Genomic DNA, 25,575 nt, shown 5'->3' with positions numbered 1-25,575 from the left:
ACCCGCACAGTTTCATCTTTGTTACAGCATTGTAACAAGTTTATTATGTTGATTTTGGAATTTCTCATTTTTATAACAGGCGTTGGACATTGCGCTCAAGTGCTGCTTAAGAGATTCTTTTTTGCAAGGCAGTTTATTAAATATTGATATGTTAAGCAATCACATTTGAGCGGCTTATGCTATAAGCTGTCATAATTATAGCGCTTCAAATGCCAAGCAACAGAAGTTCAAATAGTTAGTACGAGGTACGAAATTTGTATATTGCAAGCAAATGAAATTAGTTAGGAAAGAAAGGATATGCCCCCTATGTATACCTCAGTTGAAATGGTAACAATGGGGGGTTCATTATGCATAAATGCCCTCTAGCATTAACGATAGTGATCGCATATATGGCTGAAGTTGGTGATGCTGTGGTCCAAACAAACATTTATTTTAATAGCTGACAAATATTTAAAAATTATTAAGACAAATAATTCGTATGAAAATTTTTTGCATATATAATTATATTGCTTAAATATTGATTAAATATATATAGACAAATATTTTCTTTGATTTATAAATATTTATTAAAGCCTTAACCAGCAAATGCCTGCAATTTCCCTTGCTAGTATTTTGATTACTCTTGATTTAGCTAAGTTTGCCTGCATTTCATTCCACATATACAATGTATATATTCTTAAAAAAAAAAACGTAATAAGAAGCTGCATTGAAGCGCTCTTCAAATTGACAATAAAGCCAAATATTTACATTACACAAACACATACACACACACAGATTGCTATGGCAAGAGAGTAGTAAAGAGCACTCTGGGCAAATGGAAACCCCAACAAGTTGGAAAAAATTCAAACTCCCCGCAAATCTTTTGTGAAAATATGAAACTTCAAAACAATTACCTACAGCCAAACCGAAAAAGGAATAAAAAAAACTCTGGCAAGTACTTGAGCATACAGTGCGTCAGGATTTGCGTCAGGATATATTCAGTGGCAACCGCATGCGCAAACTGTGCAAATAAACAATTAAAATGTCACAATGATTGCCAACGTACCCGTGTCAGGAAATCAAAAAACCACGAATAAATCGGTAAATAGTACTCGTACTTGTAAGCGTACTCGTTGAACCCCCAAGAGGACTAGCGTACAATGAAAGGCAGTTGCCATTCCATATTGTATTACTTGCTCCTGCTCGATTTTATTCAAAAGCGCATTTTATACAACCACGTGGCGATTACGGCAGCGACTAACCGTAAGACATTCTACCCCACGGGCATTGGGAGTGCAGTCAAGCGAGCCGAGCGGCCAAGTCAACAGCGCCAGACAGCCAGACAATCAAACTCGCTGTGTGGGAGTCCTGCGAAGGCGTTGTGCAAACAACAACAACAACAACAGCAACAAGCAGCAAGGAATCCCAATTAAAAATTGAAAAGCGCGCGAAAAGCGGCAGTTTAACATCAAGAAACGATGCCAAGTTGTGGCCACCATGCTGAGTAGCACTTGGCAAAAAAGAGACCGCGTGAGAGAGAGTGAGAGTGGGACTAACAGCTTGTCCTGGCCATGGCCGCGTCCTGTGCGCGTCTGTGACATTAACAATTGATGAACGACAACTGCCACACGGTTGAACTCTGACAGATTGTCGAGCTCAGCTGGTTAGCTAACACACACACGCACACTCACACACAAATACTTTTCATTTCATTTCACACACACACTAGCATTCAGACTTACAGACAGCCATACTTGATCCTTTTTTGGCACGCAGACAGTCAACACTTTCCCCCAGGCAAGCTTTGCCGCCTTTTGACGGCACCCCTAAGATGGCCACTGGGGCAAATTTAAATTCAGGTGAAAGTAGTTTTAGCTTACACTCGAGAATGTTAGAGTAGAAGTCCAAGGGTATTACGATTATAATATTGAAGCACATTATAAATTTAAAATGACATTTTGATCAATATTTATCAACACAACAATATTCTAAATCTATGCTACATTTTTACAAGTTAAACATGAATTTTGAATCTCAGGACTTATGATATTTTCCAATATGTTTGGTAATCTAATAAATTTTACAACAACAAATCCATAAATTAATCTAAAAAACAAAATGTTAGCATAAGTTTTGGAATTATTTTTCAACAATTAAATAATTGAAAATAATACTCAAAATAAATGTAATTTGGACTGCACAAATGCAACCTTTATTTTATTAAGCTGTATAAATTAAGATTAAGACCCTAAATATATTACGTTTTGAAGTCGAATAAGAAACGAAGCATAATATATAAAATTTAAAATTTCCATTTAGTCTATAGTACAGCTCAAAGGATTAGACTAATCCTTACCATCCTAAAGACTGAGATTTATAATTAAAATGTATTGCGTATTAGCACAGAATAATTTGTGCCTTGAATAATCTACATAAAGTCATTTTAAGTTCAATTAAGATAAATAAACAAATAGCAATTTACCTGAGGAGTTTCAAATGTTGTGCTTGATTTCGTCCAATTGGAGATGAGGATAAAAATCCGTATTTGATGTTTGGTTAATATTTGTTTTTAATTTCATGAACTTGGCTTAATCACATCAAAGCATTTTCCAAGACGTTTCTATGTACGTGTGTCCTTTTGCACATAAATAAGTATATGTTTGAATATCCAGATTTATTTAGCTAATCGAGCCAGCAATTGCCCTGGGCTATATCAAATTATGTTTGTTGTTTTTAATTGTATATATTGCTTTAAACTTTCACATTAACACACACGCACAGCACTGGGGCACACGCAAAAGAAGTTCCGATTAATTTGCACCATGGGATTGGTCCCAACTCCAGCGAGCGAAGAAAATTGCGACCGCGCGTTCTAGACGTCAATTTGGAAATGTAAATATTTGATTTATGATCCAAAGTAAATTAAGGCAAAAACAAAAAATGCTTATTGCGACCCAGCTAGGTCTTCGTCAAAGTCTTCGGCAGGGCATAACAAACATGGCGACGCTGTCTTAATGGTAATGGCAATGTCAATAATTCTCGCACCGTCGCCGTTTACCTCTGACGTGCTCTCGCTCTCGCACTGTCTCTTTCATTTTCAGAGCTACACCTACAATTTTGCAACTGTGTTGAGTTGAGTTCAATTTGCCGTCGGCAGCCACAATCAAGTCAAATTCAATGAATGCGCGCTCTCGCTCTCTGCTCTCTCACTCGCTTTGACACGACAACCAACTGCCGCTATAATGATAGAGGGAATCAAAATCAACTGAAACACCGAAAACGTCATTATCACAATCCATACACACAAGCACACACGCATATATACAAGCAGAGCTCTCGCTCTCGCTTACACCAATAAGACAGGCTTGCTTTTGAGGGCTGCTGCCGCACATACATATATGTACATACATACAAATGTATATATGTATAAATGTTCTATTAACGCCATCGTGCGCATCATTTAAATGCATATATACGTGTGTGTGTGTGCGTGTGTGTAAATGTATTGTAGACAGCTGCCGCCTCTGCGGACTGTCCTTTTTCTAAACATTGCCCCTACGTCACTTTCATCATCATCTTACTGCCTTCTTCCCAACTCTTTGCCCGTATCAAGCTCGATGAGTACATATTTGTACTGCAATTTGGCGCCGCACGCTTCTCTCATTATTTGCCTCTTTTTGCGTTCTCATTTACACAGGTGAGCTCTGGGTGCCCTCTCTCCCAACGCAGCTACCTTTTAACCTCGCTTTCTCTCACACTCGCGCACACTGCGCTTTACTCCCGCTGCGCCATTATCACAGCAGAGCTGCTTTAGGAATGCAATACTATATACAGACTTACATACATAACTGTTTCGAAGTATTTCCATACATATTTGGGATTCCAATTGTGATTCCAATGCCTGCCATGCCAACCGTGCGAAATATGAACTACGCATTGAGTGTGTGCGAAATGGAGATCCATTGTCGAGAGTTTTATAGGAGCAAGAGGTTAGAGAATTGTTGCGCGCCCTGGGAGATTTTTTAATCAAATAATGACTGTAATTAGAATGTACAGCAATGTTGAATGTTGAATGCTTAAAAACGTCAATATCATACTTTCGTCCTGAGCGGCTTGCATAAAGTATTTGATGATTACAAATTTGCGTTTTTTTGCTTGCTAGCGCAGGCAATTAGGATTGCCTGCAGGTTTCCATTCACCATTCAGCACGAATAATGAAATGGACAAAGCCAAGTTGAATGGCGATGACGTTGGGATGTGCAGTTTGAAAAGGATAATAAAATGTTTGCATATCAAATATTAAATAAAAGACGCAATGCCGCAGCAGCTGTACAGCAATTTTTGAGTATATACTTTGCTACATACATACACACCTATGTATGTATGTATATTTATACATATGTACAACGAAATGAGCGAGCAAAAACGGCAACGCCAACAACAAAATGACACCGGCACCCAGGTGGAGTGCCAAGGCGCAGGAAAAGCTCAACGCGTATGTAAATAAAGCCCAACTGCTCTGCTCGGCTCCTCGTCCAACGGTTACTAGAAAAAAATAACCAAAACAATAGTAAACAACTTCATAATGATGAGCAATAAATGTGGGCGTGTTGTTGTCGCAAGGGCAGGTGGCAGACGCATGCGCATGCGTCAGTTTTGTCTTATCGGAACCCATTTTGTGTGCGAGCAGTGGGTGTGGTCTTGGCTCACCATCGCAATTGCGACTTGTATGTGTGAGTGTGTGTGTTTGCGCACAGGGAAAGAAGCGCACATTGAACCGGTCCCAAAAACCACTTGATTAGCTCGACATTTTGCTACATTTGTTGGTGTTCTCATGTTCTTACCCAGCGCTGCGTTAGGTATTCTGCATCTTTCTCTACTTAATTTCTGTCTTTCTCTCACGCTGCAAAAGGATAGCTTAAAACTCAACAGGCTAAGATTAAAGCATGCATCATTCATTCCCTCTTCTACGCCCCCAACTAGCTTTCCATCACTCATTCGCCTAGTCTTACAATTACAATTTTATGTAGTGAACCTAAAATCCCACATTTGACGTACTTTGCTTTTACTTTCGATTTTTAATTTAATATTCAATCATTTTTAACTTATAGCAAATTACATTACAATTAATACAACTTCTAAATTATGTAGGTATATCCGTTCAACATTATATTTCGAAACAATGGGCTTCAGTTGGGTATTGTACTCAAAACCGAGTTTTTATTTTTTTATTTTGTCAAATTGGTCGACCGTTGTCAAATTATTTTTTGCTACACTTGAAAATGCAACACGTTGGAAAAGCGAACAATTTTCAAGTATTTTCTTGTGTGCATATTAATTTCGCACCACTGAGCTGAGATTGCTTTCATATGTTGCTTTTTGGCCGAAATGTTGAGCACATAAACAATAGACAACAGAAAAAATTACAGCCCAAAACATGTGTGCGCAACATCATTTATTTACGCATTTTTTGAATTCAATACTACAGTGGAATATTACTAAATTTAAAAACGAATGTTTTTGAAGTTACCGGTCTGAAATATTGATCTGAAACAGCAAACTGTCGTCGATGTTTTCAACATCGATGAATCGAATATGATACTCCTATGTTTACTCGATTGTTTTGCAGCCTACAATTGCCCATCACTAATTTGAGTTAGAGACACGTAAACCGACACCAACAAAGAAAATTACAAGATTTTTAAGACAGATTGCATTTAATTTAATTTTTACTGTAAATAAATATTTTCAAACATGGACGCCGGCACCTGGTACAAATCCCTGCCGCGCTTCACACGCTACTGGCTGACGGCGACTGTTGCTCTCAGCCTGCTTTGCCGCTTTGGCCTGCTCCCATTGGTAAGTGAAGACAAAAACAAAAAACCAAGGCAAGCCAAAGTGACCTTTATCTTCAAATCAAAATACATATAAAATGCACTAACTAAATAAGCTTACTTTTAACACAGGAATACATGTATCTGTCAAGAGATCTTGTACTTACCCGCCTCCAGTTGTGGCGATGCGTCACGTCACTTTTTGTGTTTCCTCTAAGTGGTGCGACGGGCTTTCATTTTCTGATCAACTGCTACTTTATAACGCAGTACAGCGCACGTCTGGAGAAGGATCAGTATGCGAGAAGTCCTGCGGACTACATGTACTTGTTGATCATTACAGCAGTGCTGGCGGTTTTGGGCGGTATGGTGTTCAACTTGTACTTTTTGATGGATATGCTGGTCGTTGCTATAACCTACATCTGGTGTCAACTGAATAAAGAGGTTGTAGTCAGCTTTTGGTTTGGCAGTCGTTTTAAGGCCATGTATCTGCCTTGGGTGCTGGCGGGCATAGAGCTCATCTTCCATGGCTCCTTAGCTTCGCTGGTGGGCATATTCAATGGGCACGTGTACTACTTCTTAAAGTTCCAATATCCACAAGAACTGGGTGGCAATGCCTTTCTGGAAACACCTCAGATGCTGTAAGTTGTCAATCGACCAAGTTGCAAACGAAATTATTATTTAATCTGTATATTATAGCAAAAGGTTAGTACCTGATGTATCGGGCGGTATCAGCGGCTTCGGTGTGCCACCGGAAAGTAGAGCGCCGCCGCCACGCCAGTCGGCCAGCTCACCCTGGGGACGCGGCATGGCACTGGGAAGAAATTAAAAACTAATTTTCCTAATTTAACTGATGTCATATGTATTTCTATTTCAACCCTATGGGTTACAACGTTAACTGTACTGAAATTTCCTAACTAAACTTGATCAACCTTAAAGAATCTTTAACACAAGCTTATGTTAATCCTTGAATTCCTGTACCTCAATTTGTTTGTTATAAACTCATTAAGTTAACGTGTTAAGTGGCGGGAGGGAATCCAAGAGCATTTTTATGCACATAACTCCAAATATATAAATGCAATTGGAATCGATTGAATTGTTTACATTTAGATATAGAATTTATTTCATTTAAAACTGCTATGTTTAAAAATTTTACAGCTGCACGCATTGTTCAACAATAGTATTTGTATTATGACATTCTCATTTTGCATTCTGGGTGGTTGTGGGTTTCACTTCGATTTCGCCTTAGCTTATTTCTAGAAATTACAACATAGTATGCATATGTCGGGGTTTCAGTTATACAAAATCGACGCATAAAATACTTAACAATACATTGCTATTTATATTTGTTATTATTGTGTGTGGGCGTATGTTGTGTCTGTAAAGGACTTAGTTCTATTTAGACTTCTGTCCTGTATACATACATTGCGTTCATAGCAATGTTTTCCAATTTCTTTTTAAAATATATTTACATTGGTTTGCTGTGGTTTATAAGTGGACAGATTGGGAGAGCTGAACTAAACACTATAATCTCATTGAAAAAAAAAAAACAATTTTTCACTTAACGTTTGCCAATTTTACGTAATTCTCTTTAAGCTTACAAACTATGAGCTACATCAAAAATGTTTATGCTATTTACAATGTATACAAGGTTCCAAGGTTTATAATTCGATGAAGCTGGCAGCTGGGAGAAGTCAATTGAATTTTACATTTAAACAAAGCAATCTGCAGACTGTAGACAGTTGGCTCCAAGCAATGCCTTCAGGGCGCAAAAATTAAATTCTATGCACAATTAGTTAGTTACAGTTCTATAAAAGTATGTATAAATTTAAATATAATGATAATGTTGCACTTTGCTTTAAAGAACTCGATACTAAGCTACAAATTAATGCTAAATTAAACAGGGCTTTGTGTGTATGGGTGTTTGTAAATGTGTGTAGGTGTTGGTTGTGCGTTCTCACTCGGTTCAGTTAACGAGAAACCAAAAGTACATATTATAATCAAATTCGACGCTAGATAACAAGTATAGTATGCGAGCTGCCTATGGCAACGTAGTAGCAAGCGCTCCAACTGTTGCCATTGCCAAGTTATCGGCTATCTTCTGATCCGGCATCGTTGCTTGTTTATTCGTGGGCGCCATTGTCTCCGGCGATATGTTGCTTGTGCACTCGATTTCAATGGGCTGCTCCAGCTCCATGTCCACATACTCAATGGCGCTGCCATCCTCCTCCTGCACCTCAATGACTACAATTTCAAAGAATATAAGCTTAAGTGTCAGTATGAAATAAATATCAAATTACTTACTTCGATTGTTTTGCTGCGTTTCTTCCATATCCTCGATTACCTCCTCCACAATCACATCCTCTACCGCCTGCTGTTTGCTGTTTGAAACGTTTGTTTTTGTTGTGGTTGCCCCGGTAGCGCCTTTCGCCTTCGAAGCTTGATCCAACTCCACTTCCCAGTCGGTAGTATTGAGCACCACAACAGGCGCTGGCTTTGCAGCCGCCGCTTTCGGTTCCGTTGTGCCATTATCGGCCACTATGATGGGCATATTGATAATATCAATAGGTGTATCCTCCGTAATCAGCGTTTGATGTGTCTTGCTCGCCTTGCTCGTCACAGCTGTCGTTGCGGTTGTCGCAGTCTGTGAGTTGCTCACTGCGTTGGCACTGGAGGCAGGCCCGATGACGAGGACATTTGGCTTGGCGGATACCAGCTCTGTGCTGGGCTTAGGTTTGGTAGAGGCAAGCGTCACAGCCCGCATACCAGTGGTGGGTAGAAACACAACGTTATTCTTGCCCACGCCAGCTGGAGCTAATGTTATCCTGGTGGGTTTTACCTTGGTGGCGCCACTAGTGATACCCGTACCGCCAGCGGCATTCGAAATCACTTGCGTGGGCGTCAATAGCTGCATCTTTTGTATCGTAATCGGGCGTTGTGCAGGCTGAGGCGAAGTTGGCGTACCACCGCTAGTGGGCGATAGCGCAGCACTGCTCACAGTAACGCCGCCAGCGTTAGCGGTCACAGCAGCTGCGCCACCACCACCGGAGACATTTGCCGGGTTGAGTTTAGTTATAAAGCTGCCCAGTATGCAGCTTGGCCGATCCCCAAAAAAAGTTTGCCGTTTGGAGAGCAGATCTTTGATGTTCCGAAACGTTCCGCTTGGCACATGCTTAATGCCGCTAGTCAACTTAATGTTTCCAATTATCTGTGGTGTGCTGGCTGTACCGCTTGCTACGGCCATTGACGTTGCCGTTGTGGTTGTTGTGCAAGCCTTGCGGAACATGGGTCCGGTAGCTGGGGTAACTGATCCGGCCAGCGGCGTGATGAGCGTGTTGTTTAGACTGCTCGCCGGTATGTTCTTAATTATGTTCACTGTAGGCGCGTTGCTAAGCGTTGTGGCTACGCCGCTCTGGTTGGCTGTGGTTGCCTGATTGGGTACCCGTTCCTCGACAATGAACTTCTGCACAGTCGCCGCAGCTGGCAGCTTGCTGCTGAGATTGCTAATGCCTGGCGCTGGTAGAGATACGGCGGCAGAGGCAGCTGGAGCCATTTCACTGTAAGAGAGGAAATCATATATATATATATTTAAAATATCTTAAGTAATGCACTAGTACATACCTTGTGTGATCGTAGGGCAAGAGGCGCACCGCCGCATTGGCCACTATGGGTATCTGCTGCTTATCAATTAGGTTGATCTTCTTGGGCGTGAGCTTGCTGCCAGGCGGCAGTATGGTAGCGCTAGTAGTGCGCACCCTTGGCGGTGCTGCTATTTGTTGCACGCTTATAATTTGTGGCGCCAGTGGCAGATTGGCTGTGGATACATTAGCAGGAGAGACTGGCTGCCGCTCCTCCACAATATATTTCTTAACTGGCGTGCTAAGCTGTTGTGGCGGCTGCTGGGGCAGTTGTTGTGGCATGGTTTGCACAGCCAGAGGCAGTTTTTCCTTGATAACAACGGGAGAACTGGCGAATGCACGTGGCACTGTGGGTGACAGCACCTCCGGTGGGCCATAGACTACGCGAGCTGCCGGCATAGGTTTAACTTTTGTGGCAGCAACCGATTTAAGCGCCTCGTCGAGTATGTATTCCACATGCGGCTGCACCAGATGATTGGTACTTGGCAGCGGTGTTGAGTCCGCTGCTGGCGGTAGCGCCATTAATAATACTTGATGTTGTTGTTGCTGAAGTTGCTGCTGCTGTTGTAGTTGTAGTTGTTGTTTTTGTTGCAACTGCTGCTGTAACTGTTTATGTGCGCGTCTACGTCCGCTCTTGGCAGGCTTAGTTTTCACAGCTAACGCATTGCCGCTATGATTGGACAGTGAATGGGACGCTGCTCTCTTGTTTGCCAATCTCTGCTTGTGTTTCTGATTCTGTTGATAGAAAAAGCGCTGTTGCATGGTACGCGGACTCGGCCGTTGCTCTAACGGCATTGAATAATCATCCTGTTCCTTATTAATGCTTTGCTGTCGATCGGACGTTTGTTGCGCCTGTCCCTGCTGCTTGTCATGTGCGGTGTTTCGCTTTTTATTTGGCTTTACATCGCCAGTTTCATGCTCCTTGCGCTTTAAAGTCGCCTTTTTCACCTCGTTAGGAACATCAGGAACTTTGAACTGGAAGCATATAAATTCGATTTAATTTAAACGTTCTTGCCGCCATGCTATCGATACCTCGATAACAGTGCAAAGCAACCACTAAGTGGAAACCAATGTTATTTAACAGTGAACCGACACTGTTAACGCAGTTGGCTGTTAGCGGGCGCTATGTCGTTAGCTTTATCAAATTTAAATATATATCAAAGGCATACAGCTGATTATTATTACATATACTTTGCCTAACGACTACGTTTATAGAAAGCTCAGACGGAAAACTCATCAAGAATGCCATGTCACTACTACTTTGTCCAAGTTATACGGTAATATTCCCAATTGGATTACAGGGCACCACATATGTATATCAATGCGGCATATGTATATGTCTTAATGTGTATGAGCGCAGTTAACCATTACCCTGCGGAGCACTATTTCAGCTCCAGCCTTGAGAATTAACGGTCTTTTCGCAATGGTTAATCCTCGGCTCCTTTGAACGGACAGGTAAGGGCGCAGACTGTACTTTCGCAGCCCACACATGCGCGCACACACGCACATATATTGGCAACAGCAGAGAATATATGCATATGGTCTGGGTCTGTTGTAGGTTATATAACTAGTGCATCGCTTACCGGTTCCTCCATGATGATATGGGGCTCCTCCCGCTTCGTTGTGCCGTGCTTAAGGGCGTGGAACCTGGCTTGCTCTTTCAGCAACTCCTTAAGATTGGCGCCCGTCTCGGCCGGTTTAGCAAGCTTGGCATTTTCTGCTGCTAATTTAACTGCCAGATCATTCGCCACAATCGTAAGCGCAGTCTGTGGATTAATGCGCGGCAGCAGCGGGTACGGACGACGACCCTCACGTGACCACTCCTGCCATGTGTTCGGTCCACAAATACTACAATTGCCCAGATACAGTTAATACGTATGTATGTACACACACATACACATGCACTCTTATTGAATCCCAAATAAAACTTACTTTTCAGCTATTGTGCAGAGCTGCTCATCGTTGGCAGCGCGTCGCACCTCGGCCCTATGACGCTCCTGTGTTATGTGAAACATTTGGCGCAGCTCTTCGAGCATCTTAGTCTTTGGCTCGCTGAGAAAGCCTTGCGCGCGAAAAACGCTTATTATGTTCGAATACGACTCAAGCTCTGCGTAAATGGCATAAAAACAATGAGAAAGCGATTAGAAACAACTTGGCTATGTGCGTAGGCCAGCAGATGCGCTGTTGCGATGTTTGTTTTTGGAGCTCCTGGCAGCACCAATTGCAGCGTTTTCAACCTACCAAGTCGACGCAGCATGCCTCGACACTCATCCCGGGACATTTCCAGCGTTTGGGGCCACATGCTGCGCGTTGTTTTGCACGCACTATGTTGAAGCTGTCCAAGCCGTTGGGTTTCAATCTAATTCAGTAGTTTTCTCAAAGGTTTTCGCGAATCTTTCTGCAACTAAAACAAACCAAAACTCAGCGTTTGCTAGTGTTGCTGCTGTGTCTTTTAGAGCTGCACAGCAATCGATTGCTCTATCGATTACGTTTAGGGTAGTATCGCGTATAGTATTCGCGAGCAAGTATCGATAATGAGATTTTATAATATTCATTTTAAATTCATTTATTTTTAAATTTTACAATGCTACAAATAGTGGATGGAATAATAAGGGTCAGCTGAGATCCTAAGGAACTATAGCTATAGAACAAAATTCAAGCAATAATGTTACAGAATACTTTTTCTTTAGAGATCCAAGCGCTTTAAGGAATCCAGTGTATTTTGAGACTAAAAATATAAAATACAATTTAAATATTAAAATGTCATGGCTCAGAATACAGCACAACTCACCGACTTGAACCAAAATGATGGTGACATAAAGCTAATGCGATTCCAAAAACTCATCTCTGAAGGAGGTGAGATTCCATGCAGATGCAAATGTTTTTGCGATATAAAAGGAGGGATGTGATAGCCGATCACTGCCTTGGATGTATCAATACCTTTTGCAATAAGAAACTCCACCATACCATTATGCATACGTTGAACTAAAAAAGTAGGTCAGTTTGCTTATTGATGTTTTAAACAACTACAGATTGCCTAATCGTACCCAAACCAACGTGAGATCTGTTGAGCACCTTAATACTCTCAAAATGGAGCTTTGGTACTGCCAAATAATGATGCGTAGAAGCTGGATACTTGTCCTTAAAGATCACGTATTCATCGGTTTCATATTCCAATTTTGGTAACAAGCTCTTGTTAGCAATATCACAAAACAGGCAAGGCGCTTCCGTCTTCCGATAGTCTCCAAGCCCGATCGTGTAATTTAGAAATAGGAGCACGAGTAAAACTCCAATTAACGAAACTAGGAGCAACTTTTTTTTCTTCAAGCGTATTTTTGCAGTATCTTTCATTTTGCCAGGTTTTATTATCAAAACAAACAACGGATCTTTGAGTATTAGAGATGAAATAAACAGGTAATTTAAGTTGCTGAAGATCAATATCGATTTTATAGGGTCACCACCTTTTAGCCAGTACCAGCGTACCAGCTTCGAAAGGGGAGCTCTAAAATATTGATATATCGATATATTGACTCGACATCAACATACCGTGCTAGTAAGTTTGGCCACAACTTGTGGCCAACATTTGATTTTGAATATTGTATTTCAATGCAAATACGTAGAAAAGACTGCCAACATGTTGTTCCGATCGGCCAAAAACAAATTCGAGGCCGCAGACATAATGCGCCGGCTGAAGCGTTTCGCCGAAGGGACAGTTTCCTCATATCGCCGTTTGTTTCTAATGCTGCTGTGTGTGTGCATAATATTTTATATGCTACCGCCAATCTTTCGTTATCTATTCCTTAGCGCGCCGCAACAAAAGGGTGTGTATCTATCAGCCCGCATTCCAAACTGTCAAAATCTTTAAACTTTTCTTTCACGCAGATCCACATAGTATGTGCATGGACGACCGTCTCACGCCCTACATACTGCAAAACTATGAATACGATGCAAACATTCGTCACGTGCCGCCCCTGTTGTCTGACGAGCGCGACTATTTACCTTACATTGGCAATGGTTACATTGGCTTGGAGGTATCTAGTGATGCGGCGCTAAATATAAAGCATGGTCGAGCCATGCAGCTGCCCATACGCTTTCAGCCTGTATTGTCAGTAGCCCAGAACTCAGGCGCTCCTGTGGAAAAGGAGGCTACCGTTGTGGAGTATCTGACAGGCATGGTTCATCGTTTCCAGTGCCTTGCCGGCTACTTTGTGTCCTACACAATGTACGCACATCGCACTCAGCCCAGTGTGCTCATGCAGGAGCTGCAAATAACCAATACACGCAATGTTGTCGAAGACGTTGACCTCATGCTGCCACGTAGTCGATTACCCAAGTCCACCACGCGCAGCCTGGCTCTCAGGTAACTCGCTCTTGATCTGAATCTATCTCAAGCTCACTATTTTTTACACAACAGCGAGCCGGCGCAGCTGGGCATGTTTACATACAATGCACTAGATGTCGTTACAGGCACGGTGCAGCCTTCCACAGAGGATCCAAGCAAACAGATTGTTGTTAGCATTGTAAAACCCAAACTGGAGCCAAAGCTACAGCTGCGCAAGCGTGGCACAGTGCGCATTATCTATCCGCTAGTCATCAACTATTCCAAGCCTGTAACTGATGCGCAGCTGAAGAACACAATAGACAGCCTGGAGCAACGCTCCATACAAACTATGACAAATCTGCTGCAGAAGCTTAGCGCCAAGGCGTCCGGCTCGGGCACGCTGCACAGCATCAATACGTATCGTCAGGAGCACATTAATGTGTGGAATGATCTGTGGGCAACAGGCTTCACCATTAGCAGCTCCAAGGCTGAGAATAGTCTGAACGGCGATCGCATAAATGCCACAATGTATGCCGTACTCTCGCAGGTGCGCAGCTTTGAGTTCGAGGACCTGGGCGCTGGTGCTGGCACGCCAGCACTACGTGAGGATATAGCCAAGGCATTGACATATGCCGAGGGCTGCTACGATTCCTACCATACGCTGCAGGCAGAGAATCTGTGGCGCGACATGACAACGCTTCATCAGCTGAATACGCTTGTGTCTTCCTGGATGCTGACGCTAGAGAAACAGGGCTGCCATCATCTGATACGCGCCGGCGCCTCTGGCGTCATACAAGCCATGACACTAAGTTTTGGCAGCTTTCGATTCAGCAATCAGCATCTGGAATGTAATATGCACCCCAAGTTTTTGCATCGTGACTTCCACTTCAGGCGCCTCAACTACGGCAACAAGACGCATGTGAATGTAACAATCATTGTCAAGGAGGACAATAAAGCGGTCATCAATGTGGCACTAGACCGCTCAGATCGCAGCTACTATGCCTGCGATGGCGGCTGTCTGGACGAGCCAGTGCTGCTAACGTAATTAACTTGAACAAGTGTTTGTTGACGTTAATCATAACATTTAAATTTATATTTTAGGCAAAATCGCCGTGAGTTCCCAGTGAAACTGACTGAACCCTTAACTGCAATATTATATATAACCGAAGATAAACAGCATATGGAAGAAATTCATCATGCAATACACGTCAAGGAGGTTGTCGAGGGTATGATGTTCTCTTGAGTAGTTCAATGATTGTTTTAAATTCAAAAGTTTTTAATTCACAGCTCCTGCGCATGAGCAACATGTGATTGCTCTACACAAGCATGGCCATCAGCTCGGCGGTCTGCCTGCTCTCTTCTGGGTTTCAGTGTGTGCAATAATTATAGTATTTCATATATTCTTATGTAAGCTTATTATCAAGGAATATTGCGAGCCAAGCGACAAATTAAGATATCGTTACAACAAACCGTGATGTTAGCTTTATAAAAAGAAATAATAAATAGTTCTGTATAACTGAATTGGACAGATAATTGTACCAAACCCTAACACCAAGATGTACTATAAACAAAATCTCAAATGAATTTTGGTACTGTATTGAAAGATAAACACAATTGGAATGCAATATTAAACTTTAGGAATTATGGTAGACTGAATTAATAATCTGTTAAGCTGTAGTATTTATTTAACAAATATTTTTGTCCCACAGCTTTATACTAATTCTGGAACTTATTACGGCAATCAATTAATAAATTTGTAAATAAAAATTGCTTACTAAAAATTAAAAGTATCTGATAGCGATTTCAGACTCTTGTTGTTCATATTATAAATCTAAATCAAATTACAAAATATAGTTGGAGCTCTATAAATTTAAAAATGCTTTATTTTCAAAGGCAGAGTTGTGGTTTTTGTTTCATCGTATATACAATATGTGAGATAATAGAAAATGCATTGTGTTGTATCTAAAGTTTTCAATCGTGATGGAAAATCCGTACAGGTGCCGATATGTAGCTAAATGGAAGACCCAATAACTAAACGCTTTACTTAGTCACCTTATGCATACTCTCGGCCAGGTACTCGACATTTTTGCTGGTCACGCCGGCCATGGAAATACGGCCATCACGTGTGAGGTAGACGCTGTGATCCTTCATCAAACTATCCACCTGTTCGGGCGTGAGTCCCGTGAAGCAGAACATGCCAATCTGATCCACAATGTGCTGCCAGTTGCGTGTGGATCCAAGCTTTTCAAGATTGTTCTTGAGATTTGTGCGCACATCAATGATGCGGTCGGCCATTAACTTGACATCCTTTAGCCACTGGGAACGCAGATCGCTGTTATTAAGAATTTCAGCTGCGATGCGTGCTCCATGAATGGGAGGATTCGAGTACAGCGCACGAATGAGGATCTTGATCTGTGACATACAACGCGCGGCTTCCTGCTCATCCGCACAAATAACCGTATAAGCGCCGGCTCGCTCACCATACAGACCCATGTTCTTGGCAAAACTCTGCGCCAGGCAGAAATCATGGCCATCGGCCTCAAAGATGCGCACCGCCTGCGCATCACCATCAACATTGCCCGTGGCAAAGCCCTGATAGGCCATGTCGAAGAATGGATACAGCTTACGCTGCTTAAATACTTGGGAAAGCTCACGCCACTGCTCTTGGCTGGGATCCACGCCAGTGGGATTATGGGCACAAGCATGCAGCAACACTACAGATGTCTCTGGGATTTTCTGCATGTTTAACAAAACGTTAATAATAGTGATAGTATATTTATCACCAAGCAGCTACTCACCTTCAGATCCTCAACCATGCCAGCAAAGTCCAGATTGCAGTTCTTGGGATTGTAGTAGCGATAACGCTTCACTGGCATGCCGGCGTGCTCAAAAATAGGCACATGATTACCCCAAGATGGTGTGGGTAGATAAATCTCACGATTGCCCTTCCAGAACTTGCTCAAAAAGGCTGCGCCCACACGCAATGCGCCCGTACCGCTGATCGCCTGAGTTGTTGCATTATGCTTGGCCTTCAGTCGCTGCGATTGTTCGCCCAAAGCCAACTCAATGGCCTTGTTGTAGAATTCAGGCAGTCCAATAATTGTTGCATACTCCTTGTCCAGGCCGCGACTCACCAGACGCTTCTCAGCCTCCCGCACGCTGGGAAGCACAAAAGGTTTGGTGTTATCGTCGCGATAGGCACCAGCACCCAGATTAATTTTCTTTGGGTTTTTGTCCTTCTTGAAAGCCTCAGTAACACCTGATATATAGTGGACATGCTTGAAACTGATCTATATATATATATTTCTTAATATGTTTTATAATACCTAGAATGGCATCTGGCGGTCCCATTTGTACCTCGGAGAACCATGTTGATCTGTAAGCGAAAATAAAAGTTATGTTAGTTCTTAAGTTTCATTAATCGCTTATCTAAAATACTTTTTAGTTTGAAATATCTTTCTTTTAGACACTTGAGACTTCGCCAAATAAACTTATCAGCAATGTCTGCGTGTTACTTTTAGCACTTGCGGTTAAAGATTGAAAGTCAAGTAGAGGTTTCAAGTAGAATTGACCTTTACCGGTTTATTGGGAAGCTCTCTGTTATCATCGTGTTGTTATAAATAAACTTTCAATGCATTACAATTCAAGAAGTAAACTACGTCAGAGATAAGCAGAACAAAATAATTGCATTCTTAGTTGTTGTTCCTTATTTGTGTTGACAGCAGCAATAATTACAAATTAAATCACAACACGCGAAAGATTTTCGTCATAATATTGATTCCATTCTTGTAAACAACAATAAGCATGTTTTTGCTAATGGAAATTTTTATGTATGTATGTATATCTTTAGGAATTTTTATTTATACATAGGTTTCATAACATTCTAAATTAGCAATTAGCTTTAAATTAGGCCGCAGATATATAGAATTAAAAAAGTTAAGGTTATTTCATTTAAGCAAATTTGTATACTATGTATAAACATAACATTCGTTTGTAATGTATGAATTTTGTATTCGTCAACACTTTGAGAACTCTGCAGCTGGTTGCCGCAATCACATTCTGACATAATAAAAAAAAATAAAACAAACGCTAAATGAGACAAAAAAAAACAAAGCGCTAAAAAATGATAAATTATTCCACACAAAGCTCTACATATAAACATATTTATGATAACCGGCACACACACATACACAAAAACAGATGCGTGTATGCAATGACCTTGACAAATGACACTGTAATGCATTTGCAACGTGTTACAACAATCAAGTGCTCAACTTACTTGCAACGTTGGGCGGCGGGTGCAGCATTGAGAGCAATGCGATTAGCAGCATACAAGCTGTGCTTACAAATTAGCGACATTCTTATGAATTTCACAAGTCCAATTGATTAATTATGAAAATATGCAAAACAATTTAAATGCCGCCAAAGTAAATGCGTTCACCGTGACGGTCCAATTGGAATCAGACTAAAAATCAGCTGCGGCATTGTGCGAAAAAAAGCACCTATCGATATAATGTATAACATACGTAAATATATCGATATAAAAGCTCAGAGCTTGCGTGAGGCGCGCAGCTGTTTTCGGCTTTGCCTTTATTTAGTTTCTTATAAGACTTTTTAGTTGTTGCTAAGTCGTTGCTGTGAATAAATATATACGTAGAATTTTATTGCGTTTCACTGTTGCCATCTGAGCTTCTTATTTAATTAAGCATACCGAGAAATATGTTCAAGTCGTGCGTGCTTACCTTGTCGCTGCTGCTGACAATGCAGCTTGGAATCTGCCTGGAGTTTCATGATTGCGGCTCAAAGACGGGAAAATTCACGCAGGTCACTCTAGAGGGCTGTGACACCACAAAGCCCGAGTGTGTACTCAAAAGGGGCACCAACTCATCCATAACAATAGATTTCGCCTTGGCTGAGGTGGCTTCAGCAGTGAAGACAGTAGTGCATGGAAAGGTACTAGGTATCGAAATGCCCTTTCCATTGGCCAATCCCGATGCGTGTGTCGACAGCGGCTTAAAATGTCCACTGGAGAAAGATGAAACCTACAGATATACGGCCCGATTGCCCGTTCTTAAGAGCTACCCCAAGGTCTCCGTGATGGTCAAGTGGGAGCTGCAGGATCAGAACAATGTGGATATCGTGTGCGTTGAGATACCCGCCAAGATACAGTAAAAAACTAAATAATTTCTCAATATCTCTGACATGATATTAAATTTGCATGTCTGTGTATGCTTATTGTAATCTAATTTAACGAAAATAAAGAAAACTAAAATTAATCAACGTGACACTGTACGCTTGCTGTTTGGTGTGTGTGTGTGTGTGAGTGAGCTATTTCGGTAGACTCGCTGTAATTTGCTTTGTGCGCTTTTTTTATTGATTCTTCCGCTCTGACGTGAATGTAAGATAAGAAAGGTGAAGAAACCGAGCATAAATTTCTTTAAAAAAAATATTATAGTACTGACTAATCGCTGCAACACACAATCAACGTCATAATTGAAAAGCACATTGCTCAAGCTTTTTTAAATTGAACGTGTTTTTGTTGTTATGTGCAACAAGTGGCGTAGGAAATAGTTTGTGCTCACGATTAATTCGATATGAATGAAATATGAATAAGTATATAAAAAAAGAAAATTACGACTTAGACAGCCTTGGTTTTCTTTGTTATTGAAGTTCGCACAGCTGATAATGACTCTGCGATATTGAAGTATATACCATAGCCAGCTGGCTGAGGGGCCTTAAAAGTGAACACTGATAAGACGGCCAGCATAAAAAACAATCTGAATAATAAAAATGAAAGTAGAATTAATTGGCGTTTAAATACACTGCCAGATGAAGAATAAAACTCAAGATACTTATTAGAGCACGTCAGCTACTGTGAGTCAGACTTTGGGCAAACTTAATTTTGACTGATTACCCTGCTGGTAGAAGCTTCCCGTTAGTTTCCTTAGCTTTTGTAAGTTTCTGATTCATTTACATATGAATTCGCATAAACTGGCAAAGAAACGTGAACTATGGCCACGCCCACACACAACTGACTGTCACGCCCATAACGCACACACACACACACACATACACATACGAATATGTATGCTTGGCAGGTTGACACATGCTGTGTGCAGAAAGAAATGTGGGCGGATATAGCCATGTCGCTGGTTCTTGTACCGATTCTGATTCAGATTCTGATGCTGGGTGCTGCTGCTGTCTGCATACATATCATATGCGCGATGTGCAAGGATGTTGTATTATGTGACAGGATGGAAGACCAGCGCACTCGCCTGTTGTTTTCATCGTAGTAGTACAACATGTCGCTTGTAAGCCCGCTGTGTCTCTGTACGGATTTTCTTGCATAAATAGGCAGTGCGCAGAGAAGTTTTCCCTTTTATTTATGCAGCTTTCTTTTTGTATATTGCATTTTAAAGTAAAATGCAACTTCCTTTTTATGCAACTGCGCTTCTTCCCATTCAATCACCCACACCCACAACCTGCGCTACCTTTCTCTTCGCTCTCTATTATGCTGTTTATGCCCACTGGCATCGAATGCTAAGTTGTCTGCACATTTGCTGGCCTACAAAAAGTTGGTTTTCATGCTGTTTGTTTAAAATTTGTAGTTCTACATTTTTGTATTTAATTGCAGTGCAATGGTTAATTGGAAAGGGTTGCCAAGCATCGCTGTGGGGCTTTCGAGGCGGGCAGAAGTTTGCGGGGTGTGTAGCTTATATTGTTTAGCGGCTGCTGCTGACAGCGTGTGCAACTTTCTATTTATGGTACATTTACTGACAACTTTGTTTTAAAGTACTTTTAGTGGCAACAACAGCGAATATTCTACATATAAATAATACTACATATATATACATACATACATACATATATACATACTACATATAAATAAAGTTGTGTGGGCTCAAGCGGTATTTATATCTATTCTTGCTAAATTTGTAATAATTCGATGAAAAGTTTAGTTTGCATATTCGATAGGGTTGCCTTTGGTATCGTAGCTATGCAATAAAGCTTAGAAAAAAATATGTATGGTTTACTTAACTTAAATATGTCGAGAGGGTCTGCTTGAAGTCTCCTCCAACCAACGCACTTGAAATTTATACCAATTTTTTAGTTGGCTCTATAAATGTTTATTTTATACAAATTTGTAAAAATATATTAGTATATAGTGCTATGCACATTTTCACACATACAAAACACAACAACAAGAGCAGTCAATGGTTCAGTGCATACCAGAAAAAAAACAGTGAGCGTAAACAATTGCTAACAACTGTGAGAGATTTCGCACCAGCGACAGGATGCGGTTAACATAACCAGGCATAGATGCTGTTTGCGGCAGCAATTGTGTTAAAAAAGAAACCAAAAAATAATAATAACTGTTATTTCAATGCAATTAATCAAATTGCACAACATATAGCTTAATATGTTTACAAAGTGTTGTTATTGTTTGTTGTGTCAAGGCCTTGGCGAGCAGCAAAGGATACACCACATACGTCATGTTCGTGATTATTACCTTTTGCATTTATAATGCGATTTAATTTGTTTGCACACATCTGCAAAATGAGTTTTTATTATATTTTTGCCTGCCCGTTGTGCAATTTGTGTCTGTTATTAAAAACAAATTAATTTTCAATTAATTGCAATTATTTGTTCACATGTACGTAAACATACACGCACACCTGTAACTGACTGCTGAGCACATAAAAGTATGCTAGCATTTTTATAATTATAAATAAAAGTGCCAGCTACATATTTTTGATATATTTATATTTTCTTTACGTTGAGTTAATTTCTAATTAGGTTTTATACATTTCACGCTTGTGTACATTTTCCATAACAACAAACTAAATATTTAGACATTTTCATGCTTATTAAATCACGCACACAATCGGGCCCATAAAATGTTTATTGAGTTTGCGCGCGCCACATGCGTTTAAAACAATACTTTAGAGTTTTATAAAATTATTCAATTTGCAACAAAAACACACATTCCGGCAATGCTGTGGCCAATACACGGCGTATGCGTTATATTTAATGCCATCATTTGCATAATGCCCGCTGCAACAGTTTAATAGCCAAAGCATACAATTAAAACTTTGTCATGTCAGCAATAAAAACGTTGCATAAACTTAATACGTTTAATGCGCTCGAACTGATAGCGAGACTACCAAACCAATAGATAATTACTTGCCAATCGTATCGGCTTTCGATGGCAGTGTAATGTTATTTGCAGTGTATTGATTACAGCTTATGCAAGTTCTTATTTGCACGCACTATCCAAAAAGAGCAAAGTTACCAAGTTTAGTATAAATAAGTGAAATCTTTAATGCGTTAATGAATATTTAACACCAGAGTACATAAAAGTTCTATGGGCTTGCTTGCGAAATTAATTTTTCTGCCCAGAATGTTTGCCAACATTATTCATAGGATTTATGTCGAGCATTCAGCACAGCAGTTAAAGCGGTTCCGTTGATTACGCTTTACTCTCACACACCTCAGTGAGAGAGTAAACCAAACACAAGTCGAGTTCAGCATTTGTCTAGACCACGTGTCAAGTGAAATGACTTGCAAGACCACTGACATATTCCAAATGAGAAATAATATTTCATTGCACTTATTTAATTTTCTCAAAAAAAAAATTTGCAGTTGAAGTGTGCTCGCGTATAAATCACTTAAATATTCACATTTATTTTCATTTTCAACGCGTTTTCCTATTTGTTTCGTGCACAACGAGTTGAATGGCTCAGAGCAAAGGCTTGTGGGTAGGGGTTGACGGGTTGCCGCTGGCGATGATTTACATATTCATTTTGCTCCACATTTTGGCACTTAAAAAGTCGTTACAAGGTGCCAAACTTGTGCCAGAGACAATTGTGTTGAAGCTGAGGGGAAACCTTTTCAATGGCATATTGACGCATTTACGCATTTAGCTGTGAAAAAAGAAATTACTTCAAAATATACATGTGTTGTATGTGTGTGTGCTGAACAGTTATTTGCTTTTAACCGAACATGAAGAGTGAGGCCAAATCGAATCGAAATGCCAAATACTAATTGCATTGCTCATATTGTTTGCATCAGCTCAAGTGTACAGCTGATTATTATCAATCCTACACAACTAAAGCTAAAGCAATCAAGCGCATGCATTTGCTTTATGCCAAGTTTACATAGTAAGTGTAGTATATAATTATATAGCAGACACATAAGAGCTTTTCCATTTACACCCAAACTCATTTGTGTTCATTTGGGGTAAACATTTCGCTGCTCAACCCACAAACTAATGTTGAGAGCAAGACAGGATTTATTACTTTAAACTTTTCACACATACCCACAGACTGATAATCAATTCTAAATTTATCTACTTACTTGAGCTTATTTGCGCAGTGCCTCATAAATAAGTTAACTATTTTATATTGGCCAAATTGACAGCTTAATGATTTGTTGATGACTTGCATTGCAATTAATGTGCAATTAGCATGCATACATCATCTTTGGCTTTGGAGATTGCAATAAATTGAATGTGAACTTTTGACTTTACATGCCCACAGATCCTTTGGCCTTTTAAAAATGCATCAATTTGTAATTTTATCAATTACACTTACCGTAATAAGTGCTGAGAGCACAAATTGCAATTGCATTTGAAAATGCTTGCAGGTGAAGCTATTTGCAATATAAATGAAGCAAAAATTACGCTTTCAATCAGTTGATGCGACAAATTATATTCAATCTGTGGCTGCGGGCAGCAAATGACTTTTTACACATGGCATATGCATAAGGCAACAACGTATACGTATACGCAATATTTATGCCAATATACGTGTACGTATGTCTCTGTGGCTGCTCCTTCATTGAAATTCAATTTGATGCACATCAACATGAACGTGTTGGTTAGTGTCGCTCCTGCTGGTGTCACACTACCGACTCATTAAATATTAATTGTAAATTTTAATTAAAATAAACCGTAACGATTGCGGGCTTACTCTGAGTGCTGGGACATGAGATAGCGAAAAAAGATAGAGACTGTGACTTTGGGAGTCTGCGGGGCATGCTGCTGGTAATAATGTTTACTGATTTTCCCATTTTCCCCAAACAGTCTGCCAAGCAGTCGCACACACACACACACACGCATGCCATGCTGTATATATTATCAATAAAACCATTAATTGTGAAGCAAAATGCACTTCTCGGTATATAAGCCCTGATGACTATACGGTACATCATGAAAAGGCGGCTACGGATATAAATTACCGCCGTAGCAGCCTGTGTGATTGACAATTTCCAGTAAGGCGTCAACAACAACGTATACATACGTATACTTAATTAAATGTAATCCGAACAAGAAATAAGTTTAGTTTAAAAAATAAAAAGAGAAGCTTTTCCAAGTGAAATTTGAAATTGTTTTCAAGCAACAAACGCAAGAGGATCCTTCAAAGTTATTCAAGATTATTAAACTTGCTTAAAAATTAATTTTCATTTGTATTAAACAGTTGCTTTGTCTCTGAACTAATTTAACGTAAGTGGAAAGTCAATTATGAGTTCCTGTTAGGGTATACACTATTAAGGATATAAGTAAGCATTTACTGGAAACGCGATTCCGATGAAATCATAGCGACGCTGTCTACTTAAATAGAGTGTCAGTCTCAGGAATTGCTAAAGTCCTGTAGCCAGCAGGTAAGCTGCATGTTGGTTGTGGTTTAAAAGTTACTACAGGATGCTGCCAATAAATTGCCTGTGTGTGCGTGTGTGTGTGAACGTGCGTGTGTGTTTGGTTTTTTCTTCCCTTCGCTTTCATAATCTGCATGCACACATGCTTGTGTATGTTTAACATGTGGGCGTGGCAGCGGGCGCTGCATATAAGTTAAGCAAGCGCTGAACAGCCCACTGGCTTTTATATATTTTTATTTACGCCAAATGAGAAAAATATTTTTAATTTTTAATTTATTTTTTTGTTGTCACGTTTGCGGCCGGAATTGCATTGACCTGTAACATTTTGGTGGCTTTAATGTAAAACGAAAACAAAGTGAAATGCAGCAAAGATAAAAATAAAATATATATGGTATAAAAATACGCATAAAGCACAATAAGTTATTATGGGCGTTTGTGTTAATGATCATTTATAGCTGAGCGACTCTGTTGGGCTTATGCAAATGGCTTCGTGGTCGCGCAGCACAGAGCCAGAGGACAGGACAGCCAGGAGGCCTTATCAACGTTTAACTCCCGTGCGTGCCCAACCGCCCAGCAGAGGTCCCAAAAGTGGAACGCTTAGTTGGGCTGCGATGGTGGTGCTCCCATGGCGTATACGTAATACGCTTGGTAAGATGCTGAGATTTATGCTTAAGTGATGTGAATGTTTTTTCTGTGCAATTTGACAGTTTATTGACTTTTATGAGCTAGTTTATTATAGCCTGCGTGCCATGGCCCCTCCAGTGCTCTGGGAGTAAGCGTTTAGCCAGCGGCTGACAAATAGACCAAAGTCTTTTGTGTTTGTAATTGGGCGCGTGTCTCACATAGGAAATGAGCTGGCCGAATATTGTAGGTTCTCTCTCGCTGCTTCTGCTGCTCTGGTTCAATTGACTTTGCACTAATGATTGCCATAAAAAAAGAAAAACCAGCAATATATTTGTTTACTCGAATGTATGTGCTTGGCATTGAATTTTATAATCCTTGTTAAGTCGCGTGTGTATATAAATATTCGAAAAGTCAGTCAGCATAGTTAAGCGCTTGACAATTGCAGGCAATAAATATTAATCAATATCAGCAGCTGGCTATAAAGCGTTGAAAGCTTGAAAAGAACTTCTGGCAAAGAATTGTGCAC

At 40.5% G+C, this 25,575-nt stretch overlaps 7 protein-coding genes across 8 annotated transcripts in view; 3 read left to right on the top strand and 4 right to left on the bottom strand.

The window, feature by feature from the left end:
* Positions 1-2,509, bottom strand: part of LOC108608153 (fez family zinc finger protein erm) — an 18,476-nt gene extending 15,967 nt beyond the window's left edge. Inside the window, 1 exon segment of the mRNA XM_033293571.1 lies at positions 2,462-2,509. The gene's annotated coding sequence lies outside the window, so the exon portion shown is untranslated.
* A 3,026-nt stretch (positions 2,510-5,535) lies between these two features.
* On the top strand, positions 5,536-6,891 carry LOC108608004 (derlin-1). The gene is made up of 3 exons (XM_017999167.2): positions 5,536-5,838; positions 5,946-6,451; positions 6,510-6,891. The coding sequence occupies exons 1-3, from the start codon at positions 5,734-5,736 to the stop codon at positions 6,637-6,639; spliced, it is 741 nt and encodes a 246-aa protein (XP_017854656.1). The 5' UTR covers positions 5,536-5,733; the 3' UTR covers positions 6,640-6,891.
* Positions 6,892-6,930: 39 nt separating this feature from the next.
* On the bottom strand, positions 6,931-11,950 carry LOC108608003 (BRCA2-interacting transcriptional repressor EMSY). The gene is made up of 6 exons (XM_017999165.2): positions 11,690-11,950; positions 11,381-11,555; positions 11,032-11,296; positions 9,432-10,423; positions 8,115-9,367; positions 6,931-8,054 (listed from the first exon to the last, which is right to left on the bottom strand). The coding sequence occupies exons 1-6, from the start codon at positions 11,748-11,750 to the stop codon at positions 7,852-7,854; spliced, it is 2,949 nt and encodes a 982-aa protein (XP_017854654.2). The 5' UTR covers positions 11,751-11,950; the 3' UTR covers positions 6,931-7,851.
* A 73-nt stretch (positions 11,951-12,023) lies between these two features.
* Positions 12,024-12,827, bottom strand: LOC108608005 (histidine triad nucleotide-binding protein 3). The gene is made up of 3 exons (XM_017999168.2): positions 12,496-12,827; positions 12,240-12,433; positions 12,024-12,176 (listed from the first exon to the last, which is right to left on the bottom strand). The coding sequence occupies exons 1-3, from the start codon at positions 12,797-12,799 to the stop codon at positions 12,135-12,137; spliced, it is 540 nt and encodes a 179-aa protein (XP_017854657.1). The 5' UTR covers positions 12,800-12,827; the 3' UTR covers positions 12,024-12,134.
* Positions 12,828-12,991: 164 nt separating this feature from the next.
* Positions 12,992-15,502, top strand: LOC108608006 (uncharacterized protein KIAA2013 homolog). 2 transcript variants are annotated; one of them, XR_001915530.2, is made up of 6 exons: positions 12,992-13,269; positions 13,331-13,808; positions 13,863-14,810; positions 14,871-14,995; positions 15,057-15,415; positions 15,479-15,497. XR_001915530.2 is itself a non-coding variant. In XM_017999169.2 (5 exons), exons 1-5 carry the CDS (start codon positions 13,083-13,085, stop codon positions 15,242-15,244), a joined length of 1,926 nt encoding a protein of 641 aa, XP_017854658.2. In that variant the 5' UTR covers positions 12,992-13,082; the 3' UTR covers positions 15,245-15,502. The 2 variants fall into 2 exon arrangements, 1 of the variants encoding a protein (XP_017854658.2); XM_017999169.2 differs by having other exon boundaries at positions 15,057-15,502.
* Positions 15,503-15,623: 121 nt separating this feature from the next.
* LOC108596522 (aspartate aminotransferase, mitochondrial) lies at positions 15,624-18,228 on the bottom strand. The gene is made up of 4 exons (XM_017982406.2): positions 18,049-18,228; positions 17,096-17,145; positions 16,568-17,028; positions 15,624-16,505 (listed from the first exon to the last, which is right to left on the bottom strand). The coding sequence occupies exons 1-4, from the start codon at positions 18,126-18,128 to the stop codon at positions 15,810-15,812; spliced, it is 1,287 nt and encodes a 428-aa protein (XP_017837895.1). The 5' UTR covers positions 18,129-18,228; the 3' UTR covers positions 15,624-15,809.
* Positions 18,229-18,385: 157 nt separating this feature from the next.
* LOC108603378 (NPC intracellular cholesterol transporter 2 homolog a) lies at positions 18,386-19,049 on the top strand. The gene has a single exon (XM_017992151.2). It carries the CDS (start codon positions 18,489-18,491, stop codon positions 18,939-18,941), a length of 453 nt encoding a protein of 150 aa, XP_017847640.1. The 5' UTR covers positions 18,386-18,488; the 3' UTR covers positions 18,942-19,049.
* The last annotated feature ends 6,526 nt before the right edge of the window (positions 19,050-25,575 follow it).

This window comes from Drosophila busckii, chromosome 2L (genome assembly GCF_011750605.1).
Source record: "Drosophila busckii strain San Diego stock center, stock number 13000-0081.31 chromosome 2L, ASM1175060v1, whole genome shotgun sequence".
Taxonomy (NCBI): Eukaryota; Metazoa; Arthropoda; class Insecta; order Diptera; family Drosophilidae; genus Drosophila; species Drosophila busckii.
Note: the sequence above shows the minus strand (reverse complement) of the source record. Positions and strands in the feature narration are given on the sequence as shown.

Excerpts from the sequence above, each read along its gene's own strand:
- LOC108603378 (XM_017992151.2), top strand. The coding sequence starts at position 18,489 with ATGTTCAAGTCGTGCGTGCTTACCTTGTCGCTGCTGCTGACAATGCAG.
- LOC108608004 (XM_017999167.2), top strand. The coding sequence starts at position 5,734 with ATGGACGCCGGCACCTGGTACAAATCCCTGCCGCGCTTCACACGCTAC. Across the intron at positions 5,839-5,945 it reads GCTTTGGCCTGCTCCCATTG|GAATACATGTATCTGTCAAG; the intron begins GTAAGTGAAGAC and ends CTTTTAACACAG. Across the intron at positions 6,452-6,509 it reads CTGGAAACACCTCAGATGCT|CAAAAGGTTAGTACCTGATG; the intron begins GTAAGTTGTCAA and ends TGTATATTATAG.
- LOC108608003 (XM_017999165.2), bottom strand. The coding sequence starts at position 11,750 with ATGTGGCCCCAAACGCTGGAAATGTCCCGGGATGAGTGTCGAGGCATG. Across the intron at positions 11,297-11,380 it reads CTCTGCACAATAGCTGAAAA|TATTTGTGGACCGAACACAT; the intron begins GTAAGTTTTATT and ends GGGCAATTGTAG. Across the intron at positions 9,368-9,431 it reads TTGCCCTACGATCACACAAG|TGAAATGGCTCCAGCTGCCT; the intron begins GTATGTACTAGT and ends CCTCTCTTACAG.
- LOC108608005 (XM_017999168.2), bottom strand. The coding sequence starts at position 12,799 with ATGAAAGATACTGCAAAAATACGCTTGAAGAAAAAAAAGTTGCTCCTA. Across the intron at positions 12,434-12,495 it reads CAGATCTCACGTTGGTTTGG|TTCAACGTATGCATAATGGT; the intron begins GTACGATTAGGC and ends CTACTTTTTTAG. Across the intron at positions 12,177-12,239 it reads CATCATTTTGGTTCAAGTCG|TCTCAAAATACACTGGATTC; the intron begins GTGAGTTGTGCT and ends TTATATTTTTAG.
- LOC108608006 (XM_017999169.2), top strand. The coding sequence starts at position 13,083 with ATGTTGTTCCGATCGGCCAAAAACAAATTCGAGGCCGCAGACATAATG. Across the intron at positions 13,270-13,330 it reads TAGCGCGCCGCAACAAAAGG|ATCCACATAGTATGTGCATG; the intron begins GTGTGTATCTAT and ends TCTTTCACGCAG. Across the intron at positions 14,811-14,870 it reads GACGAGCCAGTGCTGCTAAC|GCAAAATCGCCGTGAGTTCC; the intron begins GTAATTAACTTG and ends TTTATATTTTAG.
- LOC108596522 (XM_017982406.2), bottom strand. The coding sequence starts at position 18,128 with ATGTCGCTAATTTGTAAGCACAGCTTGTATGCTGCTAATCGCATTGCT. Across the intron at positions 17,146-18,048 it reads CCCGCCGCCCAACGTTGCAA|ATCAACATGGTTCTCCGAGG; the intron begins GTAAGTTGAGCA and ends TTTCGCTTACAG. Across the intron at positions 16,506-16,567 it reads GCATGGTTGAGGATCTGAAG|AAAATCCCAGAGACATCTGT; the intron begins GTGAGTAGCTGC and ends TTAAACATGCAG.